The sequence below is a fragment of the Oncorhynchus keta genome, chromosome 10, assembly GCF_023373465.1.
Source record: "Oncorhynchus keta strain PuntledgeMale-10-30-2019 chromosome 10, Oket_V2, whole genome shotgun sequence".
Classification (NCBI taxonomy): domain Eukaryota; kingdom Metazoa; phylum Chordata; class Actinopteri; order Salmoniformes; family Salmonidae; genus Oncorhynchus; species Oncorhynchus keta.
The window spans coordinates 32,905,528-32,925,154 of record NC_068430.1 but is presented as its reverse complement, the minus strand read 5'-3'; the positions used below and the strand labels follow the sequence as shown (position 1 = coordinate 32,925,154).

The following is a 19,627-nucleotide window of genomic DNA, read 5'->3' as shown; positions in this document are numbered from 1 at the left end:
CGAAGCCTATTGTTGGGCATGTCATTAATGCACCATGGCAAATTAATCAAAATAGAACCATGAATGTATCTACCATTTTTAAATGGTTCAAGTTCTGTCACACGGTACTGCCCTGCTAATTGACTGTCCCCTATCATGAACAATGACGTGGACAATAAAAATCATACACGAAAAATGATATGCCTTGATCAATTATGTGTGTGTACTGCTTTCAAACAAACCTATTTATCCATCCTTGAGGGCTAGGGGGTTTATGTGCAGTCAGTGCCGTGGTCTCCAGTCTGTGGTTGGTGGGGGTCGGCGATGTGTCCGACAGAGGCGGGAGAGGGGGCTTGAAGGCGGGGCGCTACAATGTGCGGTTCGGTCAGAAGTTGCTGAAGACGGACGCATTAGACTTGCGGATCGCCAGAGCTAAATTGAAATAGAGGTAAGAACTGCAAGTTGTTCAAATTAATATATTTAGATATGAAATAATTGCAGTATTTGTAAGCATGTCCGTTTATTTGGATTACTTTGAATATTGACCATTAATCAATGACCAAGGAGTTGGGCTACATTTCTTAACTTTTACCATGTGTCAGGGTGGTGTGGGTTTTTGATCACTTATCAGTTATATGATATATACGTATTTGTATCCATCATCAGTGCCGAGTTATAAGCATACCCGAAGAAAAAAACAACTATAAAATACGAAGTCTACAAGTTCAATAATAGCATGCAAGCAGTGGTGACCTGTCAACTAAGATGATTCTGTGTCTTTTCTTTACAATTCACGACATGATTGGGCCTCATGTAATTATTCAACAGGTACTTAAATCTTTCATTTATTCAGATTGTTATAGGTTGTCTATTTGTCTGTTTACACTGTTGTGGAGAATGGGGCAATCTGCAATCCAGGGGGTGGGGTTATAGCTGGGGGCAATGACAATACAATGGAGAGGGGCTGGCCAACATAAATAAAATGAGAGGACAAGGGAGAAAAGAATGCGGACTAATGGGGGGGTTGTTAAGAGGGGAGGAGATTGGAGGCGGGGGAAGAGATGGAGAGAGAAATCATATATATGTTTTTACATAGTGCTTGAAAACACACTGTGTTTAGTAGGAGGAGGCATGAAGAGTGGGAGCTCTCCCTCTTCATGTTTGCATTGTTCCGAAGTCCCCATGCTTTGGGGGAGGGGGTCAGTTAGGGCTGGGGAAGGGAGGGGGGCAAAATGGGGTTGAGGAGAAGGGTGTAATAGCTCCCAGATGTGTGCTGTGAAAACATATGGTTTTCGATAGCCACTGTGATGCACAAGAGGAATATCTGAACACACACACTTTGGTGACATGTACCTTCATACATACATGTACACTCTGAAACACTACCGCCAGACCTCATAGTATGAAACATTAAATGTGATGATACTCACACATATACACACTGATGATCACATGATAGCACACTCAGTGCACACAAAAAAAACACACACAAGCTAGACTGTCTGATTGTGTGCAGTACAGAAGGGGAGAAGTATTGTTCATTCCACAAGGAAAGTAGCCTAATATCCTGGTCTGCACAGTTACTTATAAGCAGTCTCGTTAGAAAAACTGTTCTCTGTGCCAATTGTTCCCAACTGAATGTGAGTTGTTGCAGTTTATAAGTGGTTTATGAACTTTACCGTGCCATTGTCATGCACTTGAAAACTGTAATAAGCATTGGAGGGGGGTCTTATTGCAGCAGTGTACGGCTATCCTCTGAGAATACAGTCCTCTCTCTCTTCACTAACTCCCCCTTCCTCACTCTGTCTTTTTGGCGTGGCATACAGTGGTCATACTGTACGAACTCAACCTGGCCAGCTCTCTGCTTGTTAGAGAGAGAGAGAGGAGTAGAGAGGGGGAGGGGTTCAGGGAAATGACAAGAGAGGGCGACATAGAGGAAATGAGAGACGTGGAGGGAGGAATATGGAAGATGGGGAGAGAAGGAGGGGTGGAGGGGCTCAGTGGTTCTTTTCCTGGAATTTAGCCCCTGGTCTGTCTGCTTTAGAGTGTTTCGTAGTGGAATGGAGAAAAGGAGAAAAACAGAGGGATTGTTAAGAAAGACAGACGTGCCACATTCTTGCTGTCAAAGATTTCCTTTTCCCCCCTGACTGTTTGGGGCCAGGGGAGGGCAGAGTGGAGGGTAAAAGAGAGAGGGAAGAGGTGAGGTCAGAATGCAGGATAGGAGAGAGATGGAAGGGAAAAGACAAGAGGCCCATGGATAAAAGACTGTGATGAGGCCCATGGATAAAAGACTGTGATGAGGCCCATGGGTAAAAGACTGTGATGAGGCCCATGGGTAAAAGACTGTGATGAGGCCCATGGGTAAAAGACTGATGAGGCCCATGGGTAAAAGACTGAGGCCCATGGATAAAAGGCCCATGGGTAAAAGACTGTGATGAGGCCCATGGATAAAATACTGTGATGAGGGATAAAAGACTGTGATGAGGCCCATGGATAAAAGACTGTGATGAGGCCCATGGGTAAAAGACTGTGATGAGGCCCATGGATAAAAGACATGGGTAAAAGACTGATGAGAGGCCCTGTGATGAGGCCCATGGAAAAAGATGTGATGAGGCCCATGGGTAAAAGGATAAAAGACTGATGAGGCCCATGGGTAAAAGACTGTGATGAGGCCCATGGGTAAAAGGGTAAAAGACTGTGATGAGGCCCATGGATAAAAGACTGTGATGAGGCCCATGGGTAAAAGACTGTGATGAGGCCCATGGGTAAAAGACTGTGATGAGGCCCATGGGTAAAAGACTGTGATGAGGCCCATGGGTAAAAGACTGTGATGAGGCCCATGGGTAAAAGACTGTGATGAGGCCCATGGGTAAAAGACTGTGATGAGGCCCATGGATAAAAGACTGTGATGAGGCCCATGGGTAAAAGACTGTGATGAGGCCCATGGATAAAAGACTGTGATGAGGCCCATGGGTAAAAGACTGTGATGAGGCCCATGGGTAAAAGACTGTGATGAGGCCCATGGGTAAAAGACTGTGATGAGGCCCATGGGTAAAAGACTGTGATGAGGCCCATAAAAGACTGTGATGGATAAAAGAGGATGAGGCCCATGGGTAAAAGACTGTGATGAGGCCCATGGGTAAAAGACCCATGGGTAAAAGACTGATGAGGCCCATGGGTAAAATACTGTGATGAGGCCCATGGGTAAAAGACTGTGATGAGGCCCATGGGTAAAAGACTGTGATGAGGCCCATGGGTAAAAGACTGTGATGAGGCCCATGGGTAAAAGACTGTGATGAGGCCCATGGGTAAAAGACTGTGATGAGGCCCATGGGTAAAAGACTGTGATGAGGCCCATGGGTAAAAGACTGTGATGAGGCCCATGGGTAAAAGACTGTCACAGTTGGGAGTCTGAAAAACGACAGAGAAATACATCTATGACACAGCGAACACTATGTAACAGATGTGTGTTTCTGTATCACTTGGAATCAGTAACCCTTTGAAAATGTATACAGTCTTCTCTCTCCTCCTCAGTGTCAGTCTACCTCCACAGAGACAGCGATCATGAGAGTCCTCCTACTGCTCTCCATGCCAGGTGAGTCCAGCACAGTCACACTGAACACTGCATAATACACACAACACTCTAATGTACACACAACAGTAGACTAACCCAATAAACATTCTATACAACAAAACACTTGTCCAGCACCTTTGCCTAAACATTTAGGCAACTTTGCCTCAACAGTCCTCCTGCTAGCTCAGCCCCCCCTCTACCAAGAACCATTTCCTTTCCTGGGTGAGTTCATCCATGTCATTATTACACTGTCTGTCCACGTGTACAAACACACCGTGACTCAGTACTGTGTCTCTTCACATGTGGTCATTATTTCCATATCTTTTGTCTACCCACCCCGAGAGTATACCATTTTACCAGGTAGATGGAAACATTGAATGTCCTGTGTATTGTCATTTGTTTATTGTAAATACTTCAATGACCACTTACTATCTCAGCACTTGTTAACATCTTGATTATGAAGTCATGCACAAAGACAATCTACCGTACATTTCCTCACAATTTTAAAAGCAGGTGGTCGATGTTAGATTCTTGCAAGACTTGCAACGTTTTATGTGAAATCCCCACTGTGCTTGAGAAGATCTCTGCTATTCATCTGTCACATAAAGAGTTGCTTGCCTGTCTGTCAGTCTGCCTGCTGTACATTTATCACAATATGTTATCAATGTAACAAAGGAATATCTCATACTGTACCTTTGTTAATTTTGCTTCACAGAGGACTATGGCCCTGATTATTTCCCAGGTAAGATACTTGTGTGAACTTGTTACCTATTCTACTCCTGTAGTATCATTAGTTTTGATAGACTGATGTAGAGAGCTTCTCTGCCCTATGGTGATGCACTGAGAGTTCTGCTCAGTACCTCCATTTTCCTTGAGAGAATTCAGCAATTCCCTTGTTGATCACCATCTCTCTCTCCCTCTCTCTCTTCACCCCCCTCCCCATCAGATAATCCTGACACGGATGTCCAGCAGCAGATTCTGTCACAGGTTCCCCAAACGTTCCCTCTTCCCGAACGTCCTGGTCTGTCTGGTACTCACACCTTTCATTATCTACTATTCCACATTTATTATCAACTGGTATGTTCAACATCTATATCCACTGTCCTGTTCTTCTGTCGTATTAGTAGGGTTATTCCATTAAAATGTGAGTTCCTGTTTTGTTTCAGAGCAAGAGACAGAGCCCACAGAACCTGGCCCCCTAGGTAAAAAAACAGAGAGGGAGGGTCCGTGTCAATAGTTTTTGATGGATGACTGACCTGGACTATTATGCTGTGTGTAGATGATTGCGTTGGATGGCTCATATGTTTTCTGTTGTGTAGATTGTCGAGAGGAGCAGTACCCCTGCACCAGACTCTACTCTGTTCACAAACCATGCAAACAGTGTCTGAATAGCCTCTGCTTCTACAGGTCTGATATTGCACACCTAACCCTTAACTTATCATGATAGCATTGAACATGGATTATAAAGTGTTCAACATCCCACTAACACCGTTCCTCTCTCCTCAGCTTGCGAAGGGTGTATGTGGTCAACAAGGAGGTGTGTGTCAGGACCGTGTGTGCGCATGAAGAGCTGCTAAGAGGTGAGGTGTTCTTGTATACAATGCACAACCAGCTGTCCCCACTAAAGAAACACACACACCCGTTTAGTTTTGTATTCACCTCTGTGAAGGACAAAGGCTGTAACACTTCTCTCTCTCTGTAGCTGACATGTGCCGTGACCAGTTCTCTCGTTGTGGTGTAGCGGCGGTGAGTGGCCAGTGTGGGTCACTGGGGAGCAGCTGTGGGAAGAGCTGTGGAGGCTGTTGAGAACATGGGACACATCAGAGAACACCAGCCCAAATACTGCCACATCTCTAGGGTCCACATCCCACCTCCTTCCCATCCCATTTTCTGTTTAATCTTTGACTGTATTCCACTTTGGTACCAAAGAACTCCCATGTTTCTTCTCTTTTCATCTCTCCTCCCTTTCAGAATTCCATACATAATGAGAAGTGGGATCAGTAGAACGTGTGTATGGATAAATATATATTCTTTTATACTCAACAGAACATTGAAGACTGTATAATGTCACAGGTGCTATAAAATCACTACCACACTGGTGCTATAAAATCACTACCACACTGGTGCTATAAAATCACTACCACACTGGTGCTATAAAATCACTACCACACTGGTGCTATAAAATCACTACCACACTGGTGCTATAAAATCACTACCACACTGGTGCTAAGGAATGGAAATCAGCAATCAGGGGCACATAAAAAAGCAAAGTTTTTATCTTGTTTTTTATGCCTAATTTTATCCTATATTCTAAATCATTGTGTGATGTTTGTTGTTGTTTACTATACCTGTGTTGAAAAGCAGTCATAGTAATGAGGGGACAGCCAGAGTGACAGCTACTGCTTACTGACCTCAACAACAGAGGCATTAGCAAAACTCAATCATCCGTAACCATCCCACTGCCTTGGCACTGACTGGGTGGCAAGCAGCGAAAATCAGACTCGAAGAGACGGGTGCTGACCCCTGACCTCTCGAGTGTTATTGTGTAACATGGTCAACGTGACTAGAGCTACAGTGGCTGGTGACCTTGCAGTGAGTGCATAGGTTCACATATCAGTGGCAAGAAGTGCTTTGAAATGCGGCTCACAAATTGTTACTGTACTACTGCTTTGTAAAACCCTTTCACTATACTGGAGAAAAAAATACATGTTTTTTACTACAACTTTACCTTGGTGTGACTAATTCTGATGAGTTGGATTGTTTGTGCTTTATGTGGATCAAACAAACAAGCAGTGTTGTCAAAGATTCTTTATCAACATTAATTTCTTACAGATACACCACTGTTCTCTCATTTCAATTCCCTTACAAACATGATTGATGCATGTGTATCCATCCCCTAAACATCATCCTGATAGTTATCATAAATGTACCTCGATATGTGCTATTCCTAGTTAGTTACAAGTATATCAATCTACATTCACAAACTGATATACATACAGCACATAAATATTTAACAGTCTTATGGCTTGGGGGTAGAATCTGTTCAGGGTCCTGTTGGTTCCAGACTTTGTGCATCGGTACTGCTTGCGATACGGTAGCAGAGAGAACAGTCTATGACTTGGGTGACTGAATTGTTTGACAATTCTTTGGGGCCTTCCTCTGAAACTGCCTGGTATAGAGATCCTGGATAGCAGGGATCTCAGCCCCAGTGATTTACTGTGAGATCCACACTGCTCTCTGTAGCGCCTTGTGGTTAGATGCCAAGCAGTGTCCATACCAAGAGGTGATGCAGCCAGTCAAGATGCTCTCAATGGCTCAGCTGTACAACTTTCTGAGGATCCGAGGGCCCAAGCCACATTTTTTCAGCCTCCTGAGGGGAAGACGTGTTGTCGTGCCCTCTCCACGACTTGGTGTGTGTGGACCATGATAGATCCTGTGTGTTTGTTTATCACAAACTGATATACATACAGCACATAAATACTCACATCATGTGCTCTACATATAATAGTGTCTATTGGTCCAGACAAAATAGTTGGTTCAATCTCAACCAGATACTAGCAAGATGGACAGTACAGTAGTTCCTTCATATGGCCGATCAATTTGTTGCCTAGTGCTCAAAACAGTGACTCAGACTCGGTTCTCCCTTTGTATTCTGTTCTGCTGGTGTGTGTGGGAGGGAATCAAGGCCAACTGTATACTGGCAGCTGATGATCTCATTCCTCCTCTGTTGTACCGGATGACATTTCTATCATCCACAGTGTCCTCCGGTGGTATCACTGAATTTCTCCCTGAGTAGAAGAAGCGTGTGTCTAATCATAGGAGATGATGATTGGATATTGGTTCTTGGAGCTGTTCGTGGGCTTTAGTACCCATGGAGGGACACAGGTGAACTGCTCAGTGCTCAGTTCCCCCCAGACATCAGGGAGGTGGGTAGAGATGGCTGCCTCCGCCTCATCTCCTGCTGCAGCTGCTCCTTCAGAGTGGACACCTGTGGGACGGACAAACAGACAGACGAGGTCAGGGACAGACATTAAGGGTATGTCTTCTTGCCCTTTGACCTCACGGCTGTATCTACCTGCTCCTCCAGCCCTTTGACCCGGTGGCGGTGGGCTCTCTCCCTGGCGGCCAGGGTCCTCTCTGCCTCCCTCTGGGTGACCCTCAGCCTCTCCGCCTCACGCATCACCTCGTCACGCTGCCTCACAGAGCTCTCACTCACATTGTGGGACTGCTCCATCTCAGCCAGCTGGGCCTGGATACACAGATAAAGGAGTGTTAGTCACTGGGCCACAGCAACACCAAATCACAGTGTTAGTGACATGGTGTCACACTGACAAACTCAAATCCCAGACAGAGATATGTCTCAGTGTTAACAACACAGGGTTGGGGTCGTTTTCTAGATGCTAACAAGAGGTATGTCAACACTACATGGGATACCATAAACACACAGCTGGTGGGGCTGGGAGAGGTCTGACGACAAATGGTTAATAGCCCGTCTGTGGTGGTCACTGGTCATGTCTGCTTCTTGATTGGCTGACACAATGAAAGGAAAAGCTATTCTCATTGTTCACATGCATGACCTTGATAAATGAATCTGTTGACGAAGGATTGAAAAATAATCTAAAATGGACTAATCAGTAATATAAGGTGCCTTCGGAAAGTATTCAAACCCTTCGACCTTTTCCACATTTTGTTACATTACAGCCTTATTCTAAAATGGATTTTTAAAAATCCTCAGCAATCGACACACAATACCCCATCATGACAAAGCAAAAACAGGTTTTTAGACATTTTTGCAAAAGTATTTTAAAATAAAAAACTAAAATACATTATTTACATAAGTATTCAGACCCTTTGCTATGAGACTCAAAATTGAGCTCAGGTTCATCCTGTTTCCATTGATCAACCAGGTACAGATCTGGGGAAAGGTACCAAAAAATGTCTACAGCATTGAAGGTCTCCAAGAACACAGTGGCCTCCATCATTCTTAAATGCAAGACTCTTCTTAGAGCTGGCCGCCCAGCCAAACTGAGCAATCGTGGGAGAAGGGCCTTGGTCAGGGAGGTGACCAAGAACCCGATGGTCACTCTGACAGAGCTCTAGAGTTCCTCTGTGGAGATGGGAGGACCTTCCAGAAGGACAACCATCTCTGCAGCAGTCCACCAATCAGGCCTTTATGGTAGAGTGGCCAGACGGAAGCCACTCCTCAGTAAAAGGCACATGACAGCCTGCTTGGAGTTTCCCGAAAGGCACCTGAAGACTTTCGGACCATGAGAAACAAGATTCTCTGATCTGATGAAACGAGGATGGAACTCTTTGGCCTGAATGCCAAGCATCACTTCTGGAGGAAACCTGGCACCATCCCTACGGTGAAGCATGGTGGTGGCAGCATCCCTACGGTGAAGCATGGTGGTGGCAGCATCCCTACGGTGAAGCATGGTGGTGGCAGCATCCTGCTTTGGGGATGTTTTTCAGCGGAAGGGACTGGGAGACTAGTCAGGATCGAGGCAAAGTTGAACGGATAAAGTACGGATAAACGGATAAAGCCTGTACTCAGGACCTAAGACTGGGGTGAAGGTTCACCTAACAGGACAACGACCCTGACAACACAGGAGTGGCTTTGGGACAAGTCTCTGAATGTCCGTGAGTGGCCCAACCAGAGCCCGGACTTGAACCCGATAAAACATCTCTGAAGAGACCTATAATAGCTGTGCAGCAACGCTCCCCATCCAACCTGACATACATTGAGAGGATCTGCAGAGAAGAATGGGAGAAACTCCCTAAATACAGGTGTGCCAAACTTGTAGCATCATACCCAAGAAGACTCAAGGCTCTAATCACTGCCAAAGGTGCTTCAACAATGTACTGAGTAAAGGGTCTGAATACTTATGTATTGTAAATGTATGTAAATGTAAATGTATGTATCAGTTTTAATAAATTAGCAAACTTTTCTCAAATCCTGTTTTTGCTTTGTCATTATGGGGTATTGTGTGTAAACCGAAGAGGGAAAAAACAATAGAATCCATTTTAGAATAAGGCTGTAACCTACCAAAATGTGGAAAAAGTCAATAGGTCGGAATACTTTCCAAAGGCACCGTATGCTGAATAGTAGCCTCTTTAAAATGAAATCAAAAGGAAATGAAAACCCGCAGAACACTTCAACAGTGCCCTCCTAGCTAGGCTATATCATGTAGTTTTCATACTAAATTTATTTTCAACAAGTTGTGCACGTTCTCGTTAAACTTTCTTAACTTCATCCGTAACAGAAACCATAGGGGTCCAGATCAAGAACAAACAAGCCAAACAATTCTGCTCAACATTAGGGGTCTAACTAGCAGCAGATGCATTCAGAACCAGAGAGCCCGGGGCTACAGCCATTTTGTACGGATCCCAACTCACTTAAGCCTGCATGAGGTTTCATTTGGCTGCCTTTAAAGGAAGCTCAGGGAACAACAGAAAGGCGCTGTGGGAGGGTTAAACTAATGAAAAATAATGTACAATAATCTGCAACAAAAGCACTGTCTTGCCTGACTAACCCCTCACCTGAACTGAGAATTTCAGAGTAAAACTACCAAGAAGAACACACTAGCCTCGTCTTCTATTACAGGACATTCTGCTTATAGTGATAGAGGTTGTGTGATCTACTGCTTATAGTGATAGAGGTTATGTGATCTACTGCTTATAGTGATAGAAGTTATGTGATCTACTGCTTATAGTGATAGAGGTTATGTGATCTACTGCTTATGGTGATAGAGGTTATGTGATCTACTGCTTATAGTGATAGAGGTTATGTGATCTACTGCTTATAGTGATAGAGGTTATGTGATCTACTGCTTATAGTGATAGAGGTTATGTGATCTACTGCTTATAGTGATAGAGGTTATGTGATCTACTGCTTATAGTGATAGAGGTTATGTGATCTACTGCTTATAGTGATAGAGGTTATGTGATCTACTGCTTATGGTGATAGAGGTTATGTGATCTACTGCTTATAGTGATAGAGGTTATGTGATCTACTGCTTATAGTGATAGAGGTTATGTGATCTACTGCTTATAGTGATAGAGGTTATGTGATCTACTGCTTATAGTGATAGAGGTTATGTGATCTACTGCTTATAGTGATAGAGGTTATGTGATCTACTGCTTATAGTGATAGAGGTTATGTGATCTACTGCTTATAGTGATAGAGGTTATGGTGATCTACTGCTTATGGTGATCAACTGCTTATAGTGATAGAGGTTATGTGATCTACTGCTTATAGTGATAGAGGTTATGTGATCTACTGCTTATAGTGATAGAGGTTATGTGATCTACTGCTTATAGTGATAGAGGTTATGTGATCTACTGCTTATAGTGATAGAGGTTATGTGATCTACTGCTTATAGTGATAGAGGTTATGTGATCTACTGCTTATAGTGATAGAGGTTATGTGATCTACTGCTTATAGTGATAGAGGTCATGTGATCTACTGCTTATAGTGATAGAGGTTATGTGATCTACTGCTTATAGTGATAGAGGTTATGTGATCTACTGCTTATAGTGATAGAGGTTATGGTGATCAACTGCTTATGGTGATCAACTGCTTATAGTGTTAAAATGCTTCTGCATGGATTTGATCACTCAAAGAGGAGTGCACTGCACTGACTGTATAACAATCACTTGAGAAATAGACACTCACCATAGAAAAAGTGATCTTCTTTCTTACATCCACCAACTCCTCCTTCCACAAAGCAGCCAAATAAAGAATAAACACCTCCAACATCAGCCAATCACGTCAGTAAATGAGGTTTGTTATTGTGGTTTGACTAGAAGATAAGTGGGGGAGAGTTTAAGTCTATTGGACCTTACTTTGATGAATGCTGGGCATTATCAAATGAGTTTGACCCCAGAAAAAGACTATCGGGGGTAAACTAGGGTAAATGGTAATATAAATACTGATCTCCTATCTCATGACCATATTCCAGATACAGTTCATGGCCTTTTTGGACTCAAACTGAATTTGTTGTGATACTGACCTACACAGAAAACCAACTGACACAATTAACTAAAGGCTGAATGAATAACTAAATCTTGACTCCTTTGATAATTCTGCCAAAGGGGAAATAAGCAGAATGACAAACTCAAATGCTGAAACTGAACTAGGGCTGGGTGATGGTATGGAGGTGTTTGTTTCTGAATAATAAAATCAGCAAAAAAAGAAACACCCCTTTTTCCGGACCCTGTCTTTCCAAGATAATTCGTAAAAATCAAAATAACTTCACAGATCTTCATTGTAAAGGGTTTAAACATTGTTTCCCATACTTGTTCAAAGAACCATAAACAATTAATGAACATGCACCTATGGAACGGTCGTTAAGACACTAACAGTTTACAGATGGTGGGCAATTAAGGTCACAGTTATGAAAACTTACGACACTAAAGAGGCCTTTCTACTGACTCTGAAAAACACAAAAAGAAAGATGCCCAGGGTTCCTGCTCATTTGCGTGAAGGTGCCTTAGGCATGCTGCAAAGAGGCATGAGGACTGCAGATGTGGCCAGGGCAATAAATTGCAATGTCAGTACTGTGAGACGCCTAAGACAGCGCTACAGGGAGACAGGATTGACAGCTGATCATCCTCGCAGTGGCAGACCACATGTAACAACACCTGCACAGCATCGGTACATCCGAACATCACACCTACAGGACAGGTACAGGATGGCAACAACAACTGCCCGAGTTACACCAGGAACGCACAATCACTCCATCAGAACTCAGACTTTCCGCAAAAGGCTGAGAGAAGCTGGACTGAGGTCTTGTAGGCCTGTTGTAAGGCAGGTCCTCACCAGACATCACCGACAACAATGTCGTCTATGGGCACAAACCCACTGGACCAGACAGAACTGGCAAAAAGTGCTCTTCACTGATGAGTCACGGTTTTGTCTCACCAGGGGTGATGTTCAGATTCACGTTTATCGTCGAAGGAACGAGCGATACACTGAGGCCTGTACACTGGAGCGGGATCGATTTGGAGGTGGAGCGTCCGTCATGGTCTGGGGCGGTGTGTCACAGCATCATCGGACTCAGTTCGTTGTCATTGCAGGCAATCTCAACGCTGTGTGTTTCAGGGAAGACCTCCCTCATGTGGTACCCTTCCTGTAGGCTCATCCTGACATGGCCCTCCAGCATGACAATGCCACCAGCCATACTGTTTGTTCTGTGCGTGATTTCCTGCAAGACAGGAATGTCAGTGTTCTGCCATTGCCAGCAAATTGCCAGCCTGGCTCTCAATCCCATTGAGCACGTCTGGGACCTGTTGGATCGGAGGATGAGGGCTAGGGCCATTCCCCCCAGAAATGTCTGTGAACTTGCAGGTGCATTGGTAGAACAGTAGGGTAACATCTCACAGCAAGAATTGGCAAATCTGCTGCAGTCCATGAGAAGGAGATGTACTGCAGTACTTAATGCAGCTGGTGGCCACACTAGATACTGACTGTTACTTTTGATTTTGAACCCCCTTTGTTCAGGGACACATTATTCAATTTATGTTAGTCACATGTCTGTGGAACTTGTTATATTTACACATGTTAAGTTTGCTGAAAATTAACACAGTTGACAGTGAGGGGATGCTTCTTTTTCTGCTGAGTTTACAAGTTCTAAATATGTTTTATGAGTAGTGCAACTTGTCATTTAATTTAGCAATGTATACAAATATTGTTATAGAATCCATACCGGTATGTGGATCAATAACGGTTTTCATGATATACCACCGAGCTCTAAACTGAATCCACATTTTCTCTGTCACCTTTCAGACAAGCGTGAAATCAACAGCAGCTGAGGAAACGCACTCAGTGGTAGTGCTCAACATGGTCAATGTCACCTCACTGTTATCTTAAAGTTAGCCTTCCTTTGCCTGACCCAATGGTCTTCACATAAAAGTTTCCAGGTCTTAACAGTTGGGGTTGTCCCACCTTCTGTAGGTTAGGGAGTCTCAGTGTTTCTCCAATGCCTGTATCTCTCTGCCTACATGTATCAGTGCTATGTCTCTAAGCATCTCTCTGTCCAGCTGTAGCAGTGCTATGTCTCTAAGCATCTCTCTGTCCAGCTGTAGCAGTGCTATGTCTCTAAGCATCTATCTGTCCAGCTGTAGCAGTGCTATGTCTCTCTTTATCTCTCTGTCCAGCTGTAGCAGTGCTATGTCTCTCTTTATCTCTCTGTCCAGCTGTAGCAGTGCTATGTCTCTAAGCATCTCTCTGTCCAGCTGTAGCAGTGCTATGTCTCTAAGCATCTCTCTGTCCAGCTGTAGCAGTGCTATGTCTCTAAGCATCTCTCTGTCCAGCTGTAGCAGTGCTATGTCTCTCTTTATCTCTCTGTCTACCTGTAGCAGTGCTATGTCTCTCTGTATATCTCTGCCTACATGTATCAGTGATATGTCTCTCTTTATCTCTCTGTCCAGCTGTAGCAGTGCTGTCTCTCTTTATCTCTCTGTCTACCTGTAGCAGTGCTATGTCTCTCTGTATCTCTCTGTCCAGCTGTAGCAGTGCTATGTCTCTAAGCATCTCTCTGTCTACCTGTAGCAGTGCTATGTCTCTCTTTATCTCTCTGTCCAGCTGTAGCAGTGCTATGTCTCTAAGCATCTCTCTGTCCAGCTGTAGCAGTGCTATGTCTCTAAGCATCTCTCTGTCCAGCTGTAGCAGTGCTATGTCTCTCTTTATCTCTCTGTCTACCTGTAGCAGTGCTATGTCTCTCTGTATATCTCTGCCTACATGTATCAGTGCTATGTCTCTCTTTATCTCTCTGTCCAGCTGTAGCAGTGCTATGTCTCTAAGCATCTCTCTGTCCAGCTGTAGCAGTGCTATGTCTCTAAGCATCTCTCTGTCCAGCTGTAGCAGTGCTGTCTCTCTTTATCTCTCTGTCTACCTGTAGCAGTGCTATGTCTCTAAGCATCTCTCTGTCCAGCTGTAGCAGTGCTATGTCTCTCTTTATCTCTCTGTCCAGCTGTAGCAGTGCTATGTCTCTAAGCATCTCTCTGTCCAGCTGTAGCAGTGCTATGTCGCTAAGCATCTCTCTGTCCAGCTGTAGCAGTGCTATGTCTCTCTTTATCTCTCTGTCTACCTGTAGCAGTGCTATGTCTCTCTGTATCTCTCTGCCTACATGTATCAGTGCTATGTCTCTCTTTATCTCTCTGTCCAGCTGTAGCAGTGCTATGTCTCTAAGCATCTCTCTGTCCAGCTGTAGCAGTGCTATGTCTCTAAGCATCTCTCTGTCCAGCTGTAGCAGTGCTGTCTCTCTTTATCTCTCTGTCCAGCTGTAGCAGTGCTATGTCTCTAAGCATCTCTCTGTCCAGCTGTAGCAGTGCTATGTCTCTAAGCATCTCTCTGTCCAGCTGTAGCAGTGCTATGTCTCTAAGCATCTCTCTGTCCAGCTGTAGCAGTGCTATGTCTCTAAGCATCTCTCTGTCCAGCTGTAGCAGTGCTATGTCTCTAAGCATCTCTCTGTCCAGCTGTAGCAGTGCTATGTCTCTCTTTATCTCTCTGTCCAGCTGTAGCAGTGCTATGTCTCTCTGTATCTCTCTGCCTACATGTAGCAGTGCTATGTCTCTAAGCATCTCTCTGTCCAGCTGTAGCAGTGCTGTCTCTCTTTATCTCTCTGTCCAGCTGTAGCAGTGCTATGTCTCTCTTTATCTCTCTGTCCAGCTGTAGCAGTGCTATGTCTCTAAGCATCTCTCTGTCCAGCTGTAGCAGTGCTATGTCTCTAAGCATCTCTCTGTCCAGCTGTAGCAGTGCTATGTCTCTAAGCATCTCTCTGTCCAGCTGTAGCAGTGCTATGTCTCTAAGCATCTCTCTGTCCAGCTGTAGCAGTGCTATGTCTCTCTTTATCTCTCTGTCTACCTGTAGCAGTGCTATGTCTCTAAGCATCTCTCTGTCCAGCTGTAGCAGTGCTATGTCTCTCTTTATCTCTCTGTCTACTTGTAGCAGTGCTATGTCTCTCTGTATATCTCTGCCTACATGTATCAGTGATATGTCTCTCTTTATCTCTCTGTCCAGCTGTAGCAGTGCCGTCTCTCATTATCTCTCTGTCTACCTGTAGCAGTGCTATGTCTCTCTGTCTACCTGTAGCAGTGCTATGTCTCTCTGTCTACCTGTAGCAGTGCTATGTCTCTCTGTCTACCTGTAGCAGTGCTATGTCTCTCTGTCTACCTGTAGCAGTGCTATGTCTCTCTGTCTACCTGTAGCAGTGCTATGTCTCTCTTTATCTCTCTGTCTACCTGTAGCAGTGCTGTCTCTCTTTATCTATCTGTCTACCTGTAGCAGTGCTGTCTCTCTTTATCCCTCTGTCTACCTGTAGCAGTGCTATGTCTCTCTTTATCTCTCTGTCTACCTGTGGCAGTGCTATGTCTCTCTGTCTACCTGTAGCAGTGCTATGTCTCTCTGTCCAGCTGTAGCAGTGCTGTCTCTCTTTATCTCTCTGTCTACCTGAAGCAGTGCTGTCTCTCTTTATCTCTCTGTCTACCTGTAGCAGTGCTATGTCTCCTGTCCACCTGTAGCAGTGCTATGTCTCTTAGCATCTCTCTGTCCAGCTGTAGCAGTGCTGTCTCTCTTTATCTCTCTGTCTACCTGTAGCAGTGCTGTCTCTCTTTATCTCTCTGTCTAGCTGTAGCAGTGCTATGTCTCTCTTTATCTCTCTGTCCAGCTGCAGCAGTGCTATGTCTCTAAGCATCTCTCTGTCCAGCTGTAGCAGTGCTGTTTCTCTTTATCTCTCTGTCTACCTGTAGCAGTGCTATGTCTCTCTGTATCTCTCTGTCTACCTGTAGCAGTACTGTCTCTCTTTATATCTGTCTACCTGTAGCAGTGCTCTCTCTTTATCTCTCTGTCTACCTGTAGCAGTGCGATATCTCTCTGTCTACCTGAAGCAGTGCTATGTCTCTGTCTACCTGTAGCAGTGCTATGTCTCTCTGTCGACCTGTAGCAGTGCTATGTCTCTCTGTATCTCTCTGTCTACCTGTAGCAGTGCTATGTCTCGCTGTCTACCTGTAGCAGTGCTATGTCTCTCTGCATCTCTCTGTCTACCCTGTAGCAGTGCTATGTCTCTCTGCATCCCTCTGTCTACCTGAAGCAGTGCTATGTCTCTCTGTATCTCAGTGCTGTTCACCTGTAGCATTGCTATGTCTCCTGTCTACCTGAAGCAGTGCTATGTCTCTCTTTATCTCTCTGTCCAACTGCAGCAGTGCTATGTCTCTAAGCATCTCTCTGTCCAGCTGTAGCAGTGCTGTCTCTCTTTATCTCTCTCTGTCCAGCTGTAGCAGTGCTGTCTCTCTTTATCTCTCTGTCTACCTGTAGCAGTGCTATGTCTCTCTGTATCTCTCTGTCTACCTGTAGCAGTGCTGTCTCTCTTCATCTCTCTGTCTACCTGTAGCAGTACTATGTCTCTCTGTATCTCTCTGTCTACCTGTAGCAGTGCTGTCTCTCTTCATCTCTCCTATCTACCTGTAGCAGTGCTATGTCTCTCTGTCTACCTGAATCAGTGCTATGTCTCTGTCTACCTGTAGCAGTGCTATGTCTCTGTCTACCTGTAGCAGTGCTATGTCTCTCTGTCGACCTGTAGCAGTGCTATGTCTCTCTGTATCTCTCTGTCTACCTGTGGCAGTGTTATGTCTCTCTGTCTACCTGTAGCAGTGCTATGTCTCTCTGTCTCTCTCTGTCTACCTGTAGCAGTGCTGTCTCTCTTTATCTCTCTGTCTACCTGTAGCAGTGCTATGTCTCTCTGTATCTCTCTGTCTACCTGTGGCAGTGCTATGTCTCTCTGTCTACCTGTCCAGCTGCAGTGCTATGTCTCTCTGTCCAGCTGTAGCAGTGCTGTCTCTCTTTATCTCTCTGTCTACCTGAAGCAGTGCTGTCTCTCTTTATCTCTCTGTCTACCTGTAGCAGTGCTATGTCTCTCTTTATCTCTCTGTCTAGCTGTAGCAGTGCTGTCTCTCTTCATCTCTCTATCTACCTGTAGCAGTGCTATGTCTCTCTGTCTACCTGAATCAGTGCTATGTCTCTGTCTACCTGTAGCAGTGCTATGTCTCTCTGTCTACCTGTAGCAGTGCTATGTCTCTCTGTCGACCTGTAGCAGTGCTATGTCTCTCTGTATCTCTCTGTCTACCTGTAGCAGTGCTATGTCTCGCTGTCTACCTGTAGCAGTGCTATGTCTCTAAGCATCTCTCTGTCCAGCTGTAGCAGTGCTATGTCTCTAAGCATCTCTCTGTCCAGCTGTAGCAGTGGTATGTCTCTCTTTATCTCTCTGTCTACCTGTAGCAGTGCTATGTCTCTCTGTATCTCTCTGTCCAACTGCAGCAGTGCTATGTCTCTGTCCAGCTGTAGCAGTGCTATGTCTCTAAGCATCTCTCTGTCCAGCTGTAGCAGTGCTGTCTCTCTTTATCTCTCTGTCCACCTGTAGCAGTGCTGTCTCTCTTTATCTCTCTGTCTACCTGTAGCAGTGCTATGTCTCTCTGTATCTCTCTGTCTACCTGTGGCAGTGCTATGTCTCTCTGTCTACCTGTAACAGTGCTATGTCTCTCTGTCCAGCTGTAGCAGTGCTGTCTCTCTTTATCTCTCTGTCTACCTGTAGCAGTGCTGTCTCTCTTTATCTCTCTGTCTACCTGTAGCAGTGCTATGTCTCTCTGTATCTCTCTGTCTACCTGTAGCAGTGCTGTCTCTCTTTATCTCTCTGTCTACCTGTAGCAGTGCTATGTCTCTCTGTATCTCTCTGTCTACCTGTGGCAGTGCTATGTCTCTCTGTCTACCTGTAGCAGTGCTATGTCTCTAAGCATCTCTCTGTCCAGCTGTAGCAGTGCTGTCTCTCTTTATCTCTCTGTCTACCTGTAGCAGTGCTATGTCTCTCTGTCTACCTGTAGCAGTGCTATGTCTCTCTGTCTACCTGTAGCAGTGCTATGTCTCTCTGTCTACCTGTAGCAGTGCTATGTCTCTCTGTCTACCTGTAGCAGTGCTATGTCTCTCTGTCTACCTGTAGCAGTGCTATGTCTCTCTGTCAACCTGTAGCAGTGCTATGTCTCTCTGTCTACCTGTAGCAGTGCTATGTCTCTCTGTCTACCTGTAGCAGTGCTATGTCTCTCTGTCTACTGTAGCAGTGCTGTCTCTCTTTCTCTCTCTGTCTACCTGTAGCAGTGCTGTCTCTCTTTATCTATCTGTCTACCTGTAGCAGTGCTGTCTCTCTTTATCCCTCTGTCTACCTGTAGCAGTGCTATGTCTCTCTGTATCTCTCTGTCTACCTGTGGCAGTGCTATGTCTCTCTGTCTACCTGTAGCAGTGCTAGTGTCTCTCTGTCCAGCTGTAGCAGTGCTGTCTCTCTTTATCTCTCTGTCTACCTGTAGCAGTGCTGTCTCTCTTTATCTATCTGTCTACCTGTAGCAGTGCTGTCTCTCTTTATCCCTCTGTCTACCTGTAGCAGTGCTATGTCTCTCTGTATCTCTCTGTCTACCTGTGGCAGTGCTATGTCTCTCTGTCTACCTGTAGCAGTGCTATGTCTCTCTGTCCAGCTGTAGCAGTGCTGTCTCTCTTTATCTCTCTGTCTACCTGAAGCAGTGCTGTCTCTCTTTATCTCTCTGTCTACCTGTAGCAGTGCTATGTCTCCCTGTCCACCTGTAGCAGTGCTCATCTCTCTGTCCAGCTGTAGCAGTGCTGTCTCTCTTTATCTCTCTGTCTACCTGTAGCAGTGCTGTCTCTCTTTATCTCTCTGTCCAGCTGTAGCAGTGCTATGTCTCTCTTTATCTCTCTGTCCAGCTGCAGCAGTGCTATGTCTCTAAGCATCTCTCTGTCCAGCTGTAGCAGTGCTGTCTCTCTTTATCTCTCTGTCTACCTGTAGCAGTGCTATGTCTCTCTGTATCTCTCTGTCTACCTGTAGCAGTACTGTCTCTCTTTATCTCTGTCTACCTGTAGCAGTGCTATCTCTTTATCTCTCTGTCTGTACAGTGTAGCAGTGCTATGTCTCTCTCTGTCTACCTGAGCAGTGCTATGTCTCTGTCTACCTGTAGCAGTGCTATGTCTCTCTGTCGACCTGTAGCAGTGCTATGTCTCTCTGTATCTCTCTGTCTACC

General features: G+C 45.0%; 2 protein-coding genes and 2 long non-coding RNA genes across 14 annotated transcripts in view; 2 read left to right on the top strand and 2 right to left on the bottom strand.

Moving 5' to 3' along the window:
• The first annotated feature begins 270 nt into the window (after positions 1-270).
• Positions 271-6,280, top strand: LOC118381589 (microfibrillar-associated protein 2-like). 2 transcript variants are annotated; one of them, XM_035768511.2, is made up of 9 exons: positions 271-427; positions 3,514-3,574; positions 3,725-3,775; positions 4,269-4,295; positions 4,500-4,583; positions 4,720-4,755; positions 4,873-4,960; positions 5,060-5,133; positions 5,256-6,280. In XM_035768511.2, the coding sequence occupies exons 2-9, from the start codon at positions 3,544-3,546 to the stop codon at positions 5,357-5,359; spliced, it is 495 nt and encodes a 164-aa protein (XP_035624404.1). In that variant the 5' UTR covers positions 271-427; positions 3,514-3,543; the 3' UTR covers positions 5,360-6,280. The 2 variants fall into 2 exon arrangements, with proteins under 2 accessions (XP_035624404.1, XP_035624405.1); XM_035768512.2 differs by having other exon boundaries at positions 293-427; positions 3,495-3,574.
• Positions 6,281-6,346: 66 nt separating this feature from the next.
• LOC118388166 (rootletin-like) overlaps positions 6,347-19,627 on the bottom strand; it is a 51,381-nt gene continuing 38,100 nt past the window's right edge. Inside the window, exons 36-37 of the mRNA XM_052526051.1 lie at positions 7,629-7,802; positions 6,347-7,541 (exon numbers count right to left, since the gene is read on the bottom strand). Coding sequence (XP_052382011.1) covers positions 7,455-7,541; positions 7,629-7,802 — 261 coding nt within the window. The 3' untranslated portion in view covers positions 6,347-7,454. The remainder of the gene's footprint in view (positions 7,542-7,628; positions 7,803-19,627) is intronic.
• Positions 8,954-11,222, top strand: LOC127932198 (uncharacterized). 5 transcript variants are annotated; one of them, XR_008144519.1, is made up of 5 exons: positions 8,954-10,212; positions 10,306-10,491; positions 10,554-10,739; positions 10,789-11,005; positions 11,037-11,222. It is a non-coding gene; the product is annotated as an uncharacterized LOC127932198 (long non-coding RNA). The 5 variants fall into 5 exon arrangements; XR_008144520.1 differs by having other exon boundaries at positions 10,523-10,739; positions 10,820-11,005; XR_008144521.1 differs by having other exon boundaries at positions 10,523-10,739; positions 11,068-11,222.
• Positions 13,671-18,639, bottom strand: LOC127932199 (uncharacterized). 6 transcript variants are annotated; one of them, XR_008144526.1, is made up of 4 exons: positions 18,393-18,639; positions 15,420-15,757; positions 14,449-14,565; positions 13,671-13,906 (listed from the first exon to the last, which is right to left on the bottom strand). It is a non-coding gene; the product is annotated as an uncharacterized LOC127932199 (long non-coding RNA). The 6 variants fall into 6 exon arrangements; XR_008144522.1 differs by lacking the exon at positions 13,671-13,906 and adding an exon at positions 14,059-14,255; XR_008144523.1 differs by lacking the exon at positions 13,671-13,906 and adding an exon at positions 14,059-14,255 and having other exon boundaries at positions 18,422-18,639.